We start from the raw sequence: 14880 nt of genomic DNA, 5'->3' as shown, positions 1-14880 counted from the left end.
TTACTATGTAAAATTTTATTTGTTCACCTGCATCTCAAGATGTTTATTATAGGAAAGTCAGTTTGTTCACTTAAGCTGTACATGAACTCACTGGCTTTTGTTGATTAATTCAACACTACAAATCCTGGATGGGCTTGCTTATCAAAGAGAGTCTTGACCAGCTCCTAATCTGTACAGAATAAATCAACCTCTCATAGCAGATCTAAATATCCTTCCAAGATTTGTTCTTGCACAGTTTGCAAATGTATCATATTTGAACCACATCTTCTTCTTTGGCACCAATTACTGACTCAGCAGATCACCATAAAAACAACCATGTGCTTCCATATTCGGATTTCTGGTCACATGGCCACTACTGAAAAAACCTCGATGCTTTAATTTCTTCTACTTTCAGCTCTTTATTAAACTAGTTCAGGGCCTGGATCAGTCAGGGCAGCTCCTAAAAGACAATTCTTGAGGTTGTCTATCTCACACATTCATGGGATGCCTCACCGTCCTTTCTTTCTAATATACACCCAGTGCCCTTAAAATCCATCCTGGCCTAAATTAGAGAAGCAGCCATCCATCAGATGCAAAGTAATTTCTCACCATATTGCAAGGGTAAACAAAGGGTATCTTCAGCTCCAAGTTGAGGGCAGGAAACTTGAAGAAATATGGTTCACTTTAGTCATTAAAAATCTTTCCATTCACTTTCATCAGTCCATAAAAAAAAGAGTAAATTGCTTTAACCTCATTTTTACATTAATATCTTTATTATAAGAATCCACACCATCAAGATACAAAGTCAGATCTCACCTGGATTATATGAGTTGGAGAAAATTATATTAACCAAAGTATCTAAATATAAATTGTGGTTACATGAATGTACAAGAGTCATTCCAGCTCTTTGGGGAACATGTTTTGAACCAGAAAGTGACATTATCCATGTAAGCATGGGAATATTCAGGGTCCATTTTGTACTTTCAACTCTGGAGATTAAAGGTGAAATTCCAGGGCTATGAAAGAATTGGCACTGTCCTTTAAAAATCAATTTGAAAAGTAATAAAAAGAATAAGCTCCTGGTATATCCAGCAACATTGATTAAATTCATAAATGCTATATTGGGAAAGTAAGAGCCAATGCAAAAGAGGACATGCTGTATGATTCCCTTTCTATCATATTCAGGAAGGTGGACATAGGTTGGGAAGGAGAGTGAGAGGACCCTACAGGGACTGGAAGTGTCTCTATTTTAATCTGGGTGATGGCCATTCAGGTGCATACCTCAGTCTGAACAGTCAGGATTAGATGTAATTAATGCTCCACCTTAATGCACTGTATTCACTTTACTGTATATGAGTCCCAAATCAGACAAGAAACTGCTCATCAGTAAGCCACTAAGTAAAGTTGGGTTAACTATTAATAGAATTTGTAAATCTATGATTAAAGTTGATAGAATTGAAGCTTCATGATTGAAGGAGCAATGCCTTCTCCACCTAGCGCTGGACACCCAGGGCATGACATATTCTACCTGGCACAGGGCAGCAGAAAGGCTAGAGAAAGAAAATTCTATTAGCTATTTTTTTAGTTTATGGATTATAATTAATGCTTCCATCCACTTCCTGCAGTTGTTTTTTGCCCTTAGTTTAGTAAAGGTCATGCATTTGAACAGGGTTGCCCGTAGAGTATTTCTTACACAGCGTGGCTGGGAGGAGGAAAGGGAAATATTCTCAACACTTTCTTATGCCTCATGAATGGGAAGAGCTGAGGGAGAAAGGCTCTGGGGCCAGCGAGCAGGGAAGGAGCCTGCGCTTTGGAGGCAGTGCCAACAGGAGGTTCCTGGGAGGAAAGATGAATGCTTCATGCCCGGGCCCAGAGACCCGGTGGGGGGGGCTGCCCATCAGGTGCACTGCAGTGGGATGGAGCTTGCTTCTCAGAGCTCTCACTCCCTGGAGGAGGGTCTGAGCCATTCAGCCAAAGGAAAGTGACAAGAATGGAGGATGGGATACCAGAACTAGGGCACGAGGGGCCATGAGTCAAGGCTAAGAGGCCTCTCTCCCTTGACCTTGGGTGGTGGCCAGGAGCAACACTCTGTTTGAAATAGGGGATCATTTCCCATAATATACAAAGAGGGTTTTAGTCTTTGAACAGCATGAGATGTCTTTATAAGGAAGGACCTGATTGTGAAAATGGGCTTTGGTGGGTGTTTTTAAGTAAAAGGCAGAGCCAAGGTTTCTGCCCAAGAGCAAGCAACTCTGTATAACAGTAAGAAAGAGCTGGAACTGACTGGGGACCTTTGGGAGAATTGTCCAGATGAGCCCCTCAGGCTGGTGTTGGATATAAGAGGGACTATGGGGAGAAAATGTTGATGGAATTTTATTAAGTCATTGACTGAATGATTTGTGATGTAAACCCTCTTCAATTCCTCTTTGCCATCCTGGGTAAAAATTTATGTTCTTTATTCATGTTTTTTAGTGGGAGAGTGAGAGTAATTGTTGAGTCCTGCTTCCATGTTAGCACTAACTGAAACTGTCTTAGTTTATTCAGGTTGCTCTAACAGGATACCACAAACTGCGTGGCTTATAAACAACAGAAATTTAGTCCTCACAGTTCAGGAGGCTGAGAAATCCAAGATCAAGGTGCCAGAGCACTCAGTGTCTGGTGAGGACCCACCTCCTATATCTTCACATGGTGGAAGGGAAAGGAAAGCTCTCGGGGGATCGTTTTTGTTTGTTTGTTTTTTAAATATATCTTTATTGATTTCAGAGAGGCAGGGAGAGGGAGAGAGATAGAAACATCAATAATGAGTCACTGATCGGCTACCTCCTGCACACCCCCTACTGGGGATCAACCCCGAAACCCGAGCACGTGCCCTGACTGGGAATCGAATCGTGATCTCCTGGATCCTAGATCGATGCAATACTGCTGAGCCATGCCCAGCCGGGCTGGGGATCTCTTTTATAAGGACACTAAACCCATTCATGAGGGATCCACTCTCATTACAAAATCACCCCCCAAAGACCCCACCTTCAAATACCATCACACCTGGGGTAAGTTTCAACATGGATTTGGGGGGGGGGGGTACCCATTCAGTCCATAACAGAATCCCAGGTTACATGTGGAGATGGCCAATATCAAGTCAGCCTCCGTTCAGTCACTCTAGATATGCTGTGGGTTTTTTAAATTTCTAAGTTTATTGGAGTAACATTGGTTAATCACATTATATAAATTTCAGCTGGACAACATTGTAATATACCTGTATTCTCAATTGTGTGCTCACCACTCAGGGCCTAGTTTCCTTCAGATACCACATATTTGACCCCCTCTACCCTTTGTCCCGCATCGGATCCCTTCCTAGCTGAGTTTGCTCTGTTCGTTGCCTTTTGTGCGGTAACCCACACCCGGTCTTTCTTAAGCGTCCCCGGGGAAGGGAGGGCACCAGGGGGACACGCAGGCAGAGGAGCGGGAATGCTGCGAACCGGATCGGGCGGCCCGGGCTCTCGGCCTGGGTGAAGTGGCCCGCGTGGCCTGGGAGCTCGCGTGGTTACACGGTGGCACAGGCATGAACCTGCCAAGCAGGTGGCAAGAAGCCAAGTGTTTCTTCCCAGGGCTCCTTATGGAATGTGGGGATTAAACCATAGCTTTCAAGCCAGACTGACTGAATTCTGGTTTCTCTCTAGGATTAGCATTTGCTAGTTTCTATCATTTATTAAAGTCTTTTTCTTTTTCCTTTCAGCTATTCCAGTTTGGTCTCCACTGGGCTAGTTCAAGGGAAAAAGGAGATTGGGTTCCAAGGTTGGGCCAGAGAGATTATGGGACAAGAGCCCCTCCCTGTGGCTGGGTGACAGGAGAGCAAGAAACATTAGCTTTTGGATCTCCCCTATGGAAGGGGGAAATGCAAGGAAATAATTTGTGGGAAGTATTAGCTTTCCTTAAGCTAGGTGGCGCTTTCCTTAGACCACCGTTTCTTTGGCACAGGGTTACAGACCATGAGGTCTGAAGTACAGAGTAAATGTTAAGGTCAGGCTAGCCGCTGAAGGTGGTAAAGCCATTAAATGTATTTTTAGCATGAAATAAACACTATCATCGCACTCAGTTTTGGTTTGGTTGCTAACGCCATCAGATATTAGTGATTTCTTTTGTTTAGTATGGCAGGGAAGTGTTTAAATAAATATATAAATCAAGTAATCTCTACTGGCATTATTAATCTAGAAGTATCGCATCGGCAGATAGTAAGAGCAAGGGCATTTAGTCTATGCTTCAAATGGGATGTGATCATTTTATCATTCACTGGCAGAATATCTCACCAAGTTGCTATAGTTTATATGCTAGTTAATAAAAAATAACAATGAAGTTCTTTTTCCCCTTCAGCAATTGTGATAAGAGAAAAATCCTGAAATTTGTAGGGATTTCTATTTTATTTTATTGAATTTATTGGGGTGACATTGGTTAATAAAATTAGATAGGTTTCAAGTGTACAATTCTATAATACATCATCTGTATATTGCACTGTGGGTTCAGGGATTTCTGATGTTAGGAAATCATAATATGTAAGACTCTATTTAGCAATCAGGGTAGCTGAGCTCATGGTAATTGGCATATGTATAATTACAATTTGCATTCCAGTTACTTAAACTTAGATATCCTTGATCAGGTTGAACATACTGTGAGTAGATGATCTCTTTTTCCAAGAAATAAGACGGAGAGAGTCTTTGGAGAATGGCCTCATTGAATTGGTAAGTGAGTTTCCTCCGGATTTTGGTGATTTCCCCAGTTCTTCCGTAATTCCTCAGTGCCCTGGCCATTTTCTGGTAGGTCATGGTCTTCCGGTTGCCTTTTCTTTTGCCCCAAAGTTGGGCAAGTTTTTCTTTGTTTTTTGATACAAACTGAAAGATGCCTTTGGTTTTATCTACCCACTGAATACAGGACGCCATCTCGGGGTTGCACAGGGATTCATGAAGGTATTCGAACAGTCGGAGCTTCTTCCGGCCTAAAATGGGGGGAAACAATGTCAGACTCCACTGATGGCTGGCACAGCCTTGGGAAGGGTTTGTTGAGTGACTACAGTGTGAAAAGCTGGCTTGGGACCTGTTTTCTTCCTACACACCCCCTTAGGCGTGCATTTAGGACATTACTTGATGGGACTTGAAAGTCAAGATCTGTTTGACTTATTGGAAGTTTCACTGGACCTTTCTTTGTTGGAGAAGTTGTCAGAAATTCTGTACCATCCTTGAATGAAAAAGGGAAGCCTGGAGCCTCTTTACTTGAGTCTCCCATTTGTCATGTGGCCTTTTTCTATAGTTAAAATCTTAGCTAGTATTCTTACGTCAAATGTTAAACTTTCTACAGACCAACAAATCCTGAGCAGAATAGATGGCAAGGTTATTGGTTTTAAAGCGAAGCACCAAAAGCCATTTTCAGAAAGCAAGTCATGTGAAGATCTTTATTCAAATGAGTTGTCAAATGAGGTAAAAAGTATGAATCCATTTTGTAAAATGGGAAAACACCATGCAGAGTGAAATCAATTAACAGAGACTTAGGTAAAAATGTGAACTCTGGATCTGCATAATTTCTTGAAAAATAAAGTATAGAAAATGAAGTGGAAAATGTGAGAATGTCTTCATGACATTTCGGTATTATTTATGAACAATGATAATGGGGTATTTTTCATTGCTGTTACATAAAATGGTACTGCCAGAGCTTATATCTCTTTAGGAGCATAGCCCTTTAGATTTCAGAATTACTAGGCAGGAAACTTTGGGAAGATTTGTTGTGGTTTTTGTTTGTTTGGTTGATTAGATTTCTGTAGACAAACAGAGCAAAAGTGACAGCCCATTTTGTGACTTCTGAATTGGCCTCTAAATGCCATCCCTCACCCGATCTGTCAGGAGCTAAAAAAAAATCCATGGCCAAATTCCATTTCCCCCTTGAGAGAGTAGAATAGTGAATTCCAAAACTGCATTAATCAGCCTCTGGGGAGTAACAGTCTTGCATCAGTCATCATTCATCCAGAAACCTCAAAGGTTTTTACAAAGATTATCTTTTGTGTTGTATTATCTTGAGTTTATGAATTGAGAAATGAAAGGGACTTACCAAAAACAAATCATGAATCAAAGTCACAACCTTAAACAAACTCTCTGCCTCTCATCCAGTGGTCAAGTCAATTATAATGGATCTTCATCTTTTTTAAAAACATGTTTATATTTTTATTTTTTAAAAATAAAAGTATCATATCCTCATGGTGAATGATTAAAACAGAAGCATAAAATGAAAGTAAAAGTTCTAGTCTATCCTGCATATTTCTAGAAAGTGCTTTTCTTTATCATACTATTTTGCACTTTTTTTAGTAAGTGATGTATCATAAATTAAATCATAGAACAATACAGAGATTAGCTATAGGTAGAGGAAATGCCAAACTATTATCAATGTTACTTCTGGGGCATAGCATGGGGGAAGGAGGAACATTTCCATTTATTCTTTACATACTTCTGAATCATTTGAATGTTTAAAAAGTGAGTATTATTACTTTTGAACTATGGAATTAAAAAAGATTAAAACAGAAAAGTAAACGGATTTTAGAGTTTTTTCTGTATCAATATAGAAGGTATGCGTTTATGCCTTTTAATAGCTATGTATGTTCTACTTTATGCCAGCACTTTTTCTCCCAATAATGAATTCCCAGGTTATTATTTCATTCAGTTTCAAATATGTCACTATTTCGGGTCAAAGATGAAGCTCTAAACAGAAAACAGTAAATGACATGCCCCCTAATGGCAAAGATCCACAACAGAAAACATCACTGAAAAGATAAAGGCTTCATACCTTGGACTGAGTTAGTAGTTAGTTATTTATATTAAAAAAAAGGGGGGGTGACAAGCTAAACAGAGGTAGAAGTGTTACTCTCCTTATATTAAATTACTGCCAGAGTCACAAATTTATTTTCTGCATGATTTTTTTATACATTATTCCTCATTGAATTAGAATTATTACTGCACATTTAGAATTTTATAGTTGTAAGATACAGCATACCATTTTTTTAAGTAACAAAGCTAATTTTCCCCCAAAATATTTACTTAAAATAATTTTAAGTAACTATGATCAAATATCATTTTAAAAAATGGCATTGTAAAACTGAGGTGCATCTTATATATCTGTGTACCTTATACACCAAATATGGTAGGTGGGTTCCCATCTTCTTACTCTCACAAACAACATTGCGAGGAACATCCTAATAGATATATATGTATATATGCACACACACAATCTATGGTATTTTGAGAAATTATCCACAGTGCCAGACTATAGCATAATGCTTTACATGGGTTTTCTCATTTAATTTTTACAGCAATCTTACAATGTCTGTACAATTATTATAATTTGTTTTTTGAATAAAGAATGTCTGGTACAGAAGGTTAAGTGATTTGCCCAAGCTCACACAATTAACCCAGAACTCAGACTCAACCACTGTGTTACACAGTCCCTAAGAGTCAAACTTTGCGGCAATTTACACTCCCTTCAATAGTGTGCACGAACGTGTGTGGCTTACCTCTTAGCCATCAGAGCAGAGCCTACTTTTGCCCATCTGCTAGGTGATATTATCATCATCTTAATTTATAAAATCAGGATTTCAAATTTATAAAATATCCAATTATTATGGAACTTTTTTTGCAGAAAACTTAAGATGATTTCTATCCCAAGGACTTCACAACTGGAACAAGATTCTTAAAATAACTTGTGAAAAAGTTCCCCTTCTATACCTAAAATATAATATATACACATTATTTATTTGTTTGAGCCAAGTGGACACTTCACAGCTTCGTAATATCTCTATGAAACTCTGGGAAGGCTTGGAGTGGTTCAGCCTGAGTTAAATTATGCTCAGTCGTGATTAGAGAGTATTTTGCAAACACAGTTCCAAACTGGGGTATGGAACCCCCTTAAAGCTGCTTTGAGGGATACCTGGTTCTCTTACCTACACAGCGAGGGCTGGACCCACGTACCTTTGCCTCCCTTTTGCTGGAGAACAGGAGCTTGCACCAGCAGCTGGTTGTCAGGGGTGTTCTGCAGAGATGGGTGAAAGTTGCCTTCAAAACAGAGGTCCGCGGCACTGCTCTACACAAACAATGCAGCAGGATGTTAAGTGGGACTTTCCGTGTGGCCCCAGTTGGTGGCTAAAGTCAAAAGCTGGGGGCAAAAAGAGTGTTAAACGTCTCCCACATTCTAAACGGCACTGCCCTCGGCTGCAGCCAGATGTGCCCCAGGGCAGAGCAGGGGTCTCTGGGCTTCTGAGGGGTTCCGCGGTCGCCTCCCCCTGAGAAAGCACCTCCCGCCGCGAGAGGTGGTGCACTGGGTGTGCCCCGGTGTGGGAACAGAGTGCAAGCAGGGCAGCCAGAGGTGGCAAGTAGAAATGCTGGGCATCCTGTATTTTACCTGCCCACCCTAAGTGGAAGCAGAAGAGCATTAGCTGGAAGCAACCCCCCCCCTTCAAAGAAATGTCTCGTGGAAAGGCCGAGACTGAACAATTTACAGGGTCAGAAAGGGGCTTTTTACACAGCACGGTTGCAGGTAATGACTGAGAAAAAAGAAAAGTCATTTCCCAGTTCCCCCCCACCACGTTCAGACCGCTTTAATAAGACGGAGACATTAGCACAACGCAAAGAACACATGAAAGGAAAGACAGATGGTGGGGATGCTTCCTTTTGCAGGAGGCTGCTAAAATATAAATTAATTGCTCCCGTACGTGTGGTTAGCTCTGAGCTTGGTGGGGAGGAATAGAGCAGGTTAATACAAAACTGTAGGTGAAGCCAGTGCAGGGGATGTTTGGGCCGCTGCCCTGGGGCTTTTAGCGGCCTAGCATAACTTTTATGCAATTTTCCAGATGGACGAAAGAGAAGCAGCGATGTCAGAACCTTAAAAATGCCTCCTCTTTATAGAAGTCATTCACACCAGTCTGCAGCTAGGTGAGGAGCAATGACACAGGGCAGTTTCCTTCTTTTTATTTATTATTATTATTATTATTATTATTATTTTACAGATGTCTATTTTATTTAAAAAGTTACAAGCAGGTGGACTGCAGGGTGGTCTTACAAAATGACAAGAATGAAACTTATTGGAAAAATTTTACTTTTGCAAATCTTTATAGGTCATTGTTCAATATTTGTCCTTGATATTTGAGATTTTTACCTTTCGTTGATAAAGTTACAGTACATTAGATCCATGAAAATAGGCTACATGATTTTATTTGCAGAGCCCTACTGCAGTGATTTGAACAACTCCTAAACAGGTGCCATAGTAAAGACAAGACATATATTGCATTTAATATTAATTTATTTTCCTAATAAGCAACTTGACATGCAGTCAACCAAAGAAGCTAAAATAACTTTTGGTCTCTTCTTAAAATGTACTGGAGAAACCACCTTTAAATCACTTTCCCCTGATTCCTGTGATCCTACGTGAATTCAAGTGAAATTTGTTGCTGAGGTTAGTGACAGAGAGAGAGGGAGGGAGGGAGGGAGGGAGGGAGGGAGGGAGGAAGGCAGAGGGAGAGAGAGAGGAAATGAGGGTAAAAACTACCCATAGGAAAGAAACACTGTATAAAAAATCCATCTGCAGAAAATTTAAATCCTCATGAATTATTTAATTTCTTTAGATTTCACACAGCTAATAAAGATGAGCCACAATCACTTGGCCTACTTTGAACTGAAGCAGTTTCCTTCCTGACAGCGTTGCTAATCATCACCCTCTTTGACTTTCAAATTCACACCCTGATGGTGGCCAGAGCAAGCATTTTCAGGCAGTGCTGTCTCTTTTTTTCTCCTTTATCTTTATTGTTGAAAGAATTACAGGCGTCCCCCTTTTTCCCCATTAGCTCCTTCTACCCTGCACCCAGCCCCCACCCCAGGCCTTCACCACACTATTGTCTGTGTCCATGGGTTGTGCATATATGCATATAAATTCTTTGGTTAATCTCTCCCCTCCCCACCACACACACCTCCCATTCTCTCTGAAATCAGTCAGTCTTCTCCATGCTTCTATGTCACTGGATCTATTTTGTTCATCAGTTTATTTTGTTCTTTAGATTCCATATATAAGTGAGATCACGTGATGCTTGTCTTTCTCTGCCTGGCTTATTTCGCTTAGCATGGTATTCTCCAGGTCCATCCCTGTAAGCTGGGTTTCAGCTAGCCTAGGCCAAGTGCCAAGGGGCAGGCCGGTGCGAATAGGAAATGCGCCTGTTACTGAGGGGCGGTCTCCTGGTACGTGTACTCACTATTACGGTTCTCCAGTTATAGACAGGTTCCTCTGAAGGCACCAGGCCATAGCAGCTGGGGCTTCCTCTGACATGAGAATAGTGGTTGATGAAAGTCAGGTAGTTTTTGTAATCTAATTTAAAAACAGAAAGAAATTGAAAAAGTTAAAGTGTACATTTGTGTGTGTGTAGGATATGCTTCTATAGGCAATTGCTCCTTTATCACTTTGCATTTCCCTGTGGTGTTTACTGCATTATGCTGATGTTACAGATAATCTTTTACAGATTCCATTTCTCCTACTAGAGTGCATGCTCCTTGCAGGTCGAGATCCCATGATTTCTCTTATCTTGGAACTTCCCTCAGTACCCTGTGTAAACTCAGTTGTTAAAATGCCTGCCTCTCATCTAAACTATACGTCTGCAGTCTATAGGCTAATGGGTAAGAAAAAATAGCACACTTATTTTTCCAAGTAGAATATATTTTGGGTGTGTGGAAGGTCTTTAAGATAAATTAAAGCCCAGCCAGCATGGCTCAGTGGCTGAGGATTGACCTGTGATCCAGGAGATCGCAGATGGATTCCCAATCAGGGCACATGCGGGGGTTTCAGGCTCGATCCCCAGCAGGGGGCGTGCAGGAGGCAGCCGATCAATGACTCTCATCATTGATGTTTCTCTCACTCCCTCTCCCTTCCTTTGTCTGAAATCAATAAAATGTATTTTTTTAAAAAAAGATAAATTAGAATAATCGAAAAGCCCTTTCTAAACAGTAAAAATTACCTGTCTATTAAGTAAATAAAATGTCAACAAGATAAGAGTAATAAATACTTCCATGCCTTAGTATTCCTGTGTGGAATGCCGTTCTCTATTTTCTCTGCATTTTATACGTGAGATTTTAGATTTATTCAGGCTAGGTCGCCCTGGATGCATTTTGCCCTTGTTAGAATTCATTGTAACCGCGCCGGGGACAGATCGTCTCCTCTGTTCTGAGCGCCACTCTTGCGCGTGTGTGTTCCCGACAAGCCGTGCGCTGTGCGGCAGAAAGGGAGGGACTCTTACCTGGGGCGTACTGAAGGTCTCCAGATGAATGTTGCCTCAGCACCTCAAAAGCATCTTCGAACGCTTGACCCAGCTTATCTTGTTCAACACAAGCCTGTGAGAACAACGGCAGAACTCTACAGAGTTGGGAAATTACCAGTTGGACTTAATTTTTCTGACAGGGAGGGGGTTTCTCAACCATGGCACTGCTGACATTTTAGGGTGACTGAGTCCCTGTTGTGGGGGGCTGTCCTGGGCATGGCAGGATGTTTCGCAGCATCCCTGGCCTCCAACCGCTCCGAGGTGCCTGCAGCGCTCCAGAGGCTGTGACAACCAAAAATGTCTCAAAGATATTCAAATATACCCTGAAGGATAAAACCAACCCTGCACGCCCAGCCGGTGTGGCTCAGCGGTTGAGCCTCGACCTGGGATCCAGGCGATCGGGGTTCGATTCCCGGTCAGGGCACAGGCCCGGGTTGCGGGCTCGATTCCTGGTCAGGGGCGTGCAGGAGGCAGCCGATTAATGACTCTCATCATTGATGTTTCTCTCTCTCCCTCCCCCTTCCTCTCTCTGAAATCAATAGACATACTAAAAAAAAAAAAAAAAAAAAAAATCCTGCTTTAGTATTATTTAGAAAGCAGTATTCATTCTGTAGTATAGTATTTAACATTCTTGTAAAATTTTAGCAAGGAATTGTATCTCTGGAGACTGATTTGGAAAAAGGGATCGAGAAATAATCTTGAATCAAACAGAATCGGAATCATTACTTTAAAATGAAATACTCAATTTCAAAAGCATGTCTCTAAACTTAAAGTAGAACCGCTGCGCAAACATTTCATACTCTCATCACTCTGATCCATATATTTTATTTTCAAAATGAAGGATGAATAAAGAGGATTTTTAAATGACAACTTACCATACTTCATTAATAAATTGACAATTCTGAAAAAGATTGAGATTTAAAAAATGAAATTAAATAGTGACTCTACTTAATTTACCTCTGAATTAAAAGATCTTACTCCAAGTATTTCTAAAAATGTGTTATATAAGCCAAAATTACCATCTAAATCTTATTTGATAAGTGAAAGTTTTCCTTCTACAAAATTTTCTACAAACATATTTTTGCTTTACTATCATTACAAAACTTCTTAAATTTAAAAAACTAAGTAGAGTTAATTACCTAAACAGCTTAACTTATAAAAGAATATGGAAATAACTCAGGAATATATTTAAGTATCTCGAAAATTTTTTAAGTATTTCAAAATTCTGAAAATCAAAATCAGTTTTACCTTAGCACAGCTATTGTTTATAGCAGTGATTTTTTAAATTTATTTAACATTTCTGATGTTATATAGCCTTTGGAGAATCTGGTGAAAGATGTGTTTTCTCTTATGAAATGTAGAATTACATTACAAATAAAATATACCTTTTGAGACCCATCCATGGATTTTCTAAAATCCTGAGTTAAGAACGCTGGTCTATAATTTTATATTACTTGCTTTTTTTAACCCTGTAAGTAATTTATATTTTGTTTTAAATAAACAATTATCACACAGATCCACATTAAATGTTTTTTAACTCTATGTTCTATGAAACTACACACACAGAGAAAAATCCACATAATAATAAAGAGCATGTGGTGGATCCAACATTATTTATCATTTCGTTTAGCACACCCAACAACTATTTATACAGGTTCTTAACATTTGTTCTGCAAACACAATGAACTTACTCTAATATTTAACACCGCATAATACAATGAGATGACAGAACCTAATGCTATTATTAGGCATATCCATAACATCAATCTGTCAAACATCTGAATTCTATCCAGCTCTTTGAAATCACTGTATCATGTCAGTTAAGAGAATATGAAAAAAAGGCCATTCTAAAAGGTAACTATGGGAGGTGCTGGACTAACCTTGTTGTGGTCACCATTATCTAATATTTGCTTATGTCAAATTATTATGTTGTATACCTTAAACTTACACAATATCATATGTCAATTATACCTCCATAAAGCTGGGGAAAAACGTATTTTTCAAAAGCCACGTTAATGACTTTCAATTAAATAAACCTCGACTCATAAGTGCCAAAGCAAATACATGAGTTTGTACTTTGAATTAAATGCTTAAATGAAACTACTCTTTTCGACTACAGTACCCCACAAGACTATCACAACTCTCAAAAGTAGCAAAGTCAAAGGGAAGAAGGAAGCTTGAAAACGTATTGATCACTCAACTGCTTAGTATTTCTTGTATCAGAGCAGACAGTCAATAAAAAACACGCATTAGGCCAAAGGAGAGCACTAATAACAGTGTTCACAAGGTATTTTGAAAAGCATACGCTGGACACTTACCAGGAAGACACTGCAACCCTTTACAAAGATGTTCAACTCTTTACAGACTCACTGGCAGAGTTGCATTAAATAGCTGTTTTTAAGGAAGTGCTACAAAAGGGGATTTTTTTTAAAAGATACAGTGTCTTCATAATTTGAATGTCATGATATGGCCAGTAGACACCAGGGGCTATTATTTTGAAGAGGCGTAGACTAGTTTGTATCCTATGGGCCAAAAGCACTAGAACCAAGCCCACGAAACCCCCACCCGGCCTAGGTTGCCGCCCGCAGGCCCTCAGAGCCGCGGGAGGCCGCTGACCTGTGCAGTGCTCGCCCATCCCCTTTCATTCCTATTGCTTCTCCCCGACCCTGTACCTTACATTCCCTTTCATTCCTATTGCTTCTCCCCGACCCTGTACCTTACATTCCCTTTCATTCCTATTGCTTCTCCCCGACCCTGTACCTTACATTCCCTTTCATTCCTATTGCTTCTCCCCGACCCTGTACCTTACATTCCCTTTCATTCCTATTGCTTCTCCCCGATCCTGTACCTTACATTCCCTTTCATTCCTATTGCTTCTCCCCGATCCTGTACCTTACATCCCCTTTCATTCCTATTGCTTCTCCCCGATCCTGTACCTTACATTCCCCTTCATTCCTATTGCTTCTCCCCGACCCTGTACCTTACATTCCCTTTCATTCCTATTGCTTCTCCCCGACCCTGTACCTTACATTCCCTTTCATTCCTATTGCTTCTCCCCGATCCTGTACCTTACATTCCCTTTCATTCCTATTGCTTCTCCCCGACCCTGTACCTTACATTGCCTTTCATTCCTATTGCTTCTCCCCGATCCTGTACCTTACATTGCCTTTCATTCGTATTGCTTCTCCCCGATCCTGTACCTTACATTCCCTTTCATTCCTATTGCTTCTCCCCGATCCTGTACCTTACATTGCCTTTCTGGCTCGGACTGTTAGCAGCATCACTCTGATCTCCCGAACCCGGCTCTTTCTCCTCAAACTTCTTTACTCTTGCTGCCATTCACTGATGGCCTTACTCAGGGATCTTAAAGGCCTAGGCCCTTGCCCTGGCATTCGAGGCTCCTCATTCCAGCCTTAGTTTTCTTGACTATTGTTCATTTAAGAGGAGGAAATGGGATCCATGCGATGGCTCTCCCTCCACACTTAGATGCACTAGGGGCTCCGAAACGGATGGGTGGCGACCTAGTTCTCTTATTTAGCTTGAAGGTTTCTTTGAGATGGCTTTTGGCGGCTCTGATG

At 40.6% G+C, this 14880-nt stretch overlaps 1 protein-coding gene across 1 annotated transcript; it reads right to left on the bottom strand.

Moving 5' to 3' along the window:
- Window positions 1-4538: 4538 nt before the first annotated feature.
- On the bottom strand, window positions 4539-14641 carry SPIC (Spi-C transcription factor). The gene is made up of 5 exons (XM_087813798.1): window positions 14552-14641; window positions 11282-11375; window positions 10247-10359; window positions 7977-8088; window positions 4539-4966 (listed from the first exon to the last, which is right to left on the bottom strand). The coding sequence occupies exons 1-5, from the start codon at window positions 14639-14641 to the stop codon at window positions 4539-4541; spliced, it is 837 nt and encodes a 278-aa protein (XP_087669924.1).
- Window positions 14642-14880: the final 239 nt, after the last annotated feature.

The sequence above is a fragment of the Miniopterus natalensis genome, chromosome 2 (genome assembly GCF_054644295.1).
Source record: "Miniopterus natalensis isolate mMinNat1 chromosome 2, mMinNat1.hap1, whole genome shotgun sequence".
Classification (NCBI taxonomy): Eukaryota; Metazoa; Chordata; class Mammalia; order Chiroptera; family Miniopteridae; genus Miniopterus; species Miniopterus natalensis.
This window is presented reverse-complemented; position numbering and strand designations above follow the sequence as displayed.

Excerpts from the sequence above, each read along its gene's own strand:
- SPIC (XM_087813798.1), bottom strand. The coding sequence starts at position 14,641 with ATGGCAGCAAGAGTAAAGAAGTTTGAGGAGAAAGAGCCGGGTTCGGGA. Across the intron at positions 10,360-11,281 it reads AGACCTTCAGTACGCCCCAG|ATTACAAAAACTACCTGACT; the intron begins GTAAGAGTCCCT and ends TTTTTAAATTAG. Across the intron at positions 4,967-7,976 it reads CCAGCAAAAGGGAGGCAAAG|GCCGGAAGAAGCTCCGACTG; the intron begins GTACGTGGGTCC and ends CCCCCATTTTAG.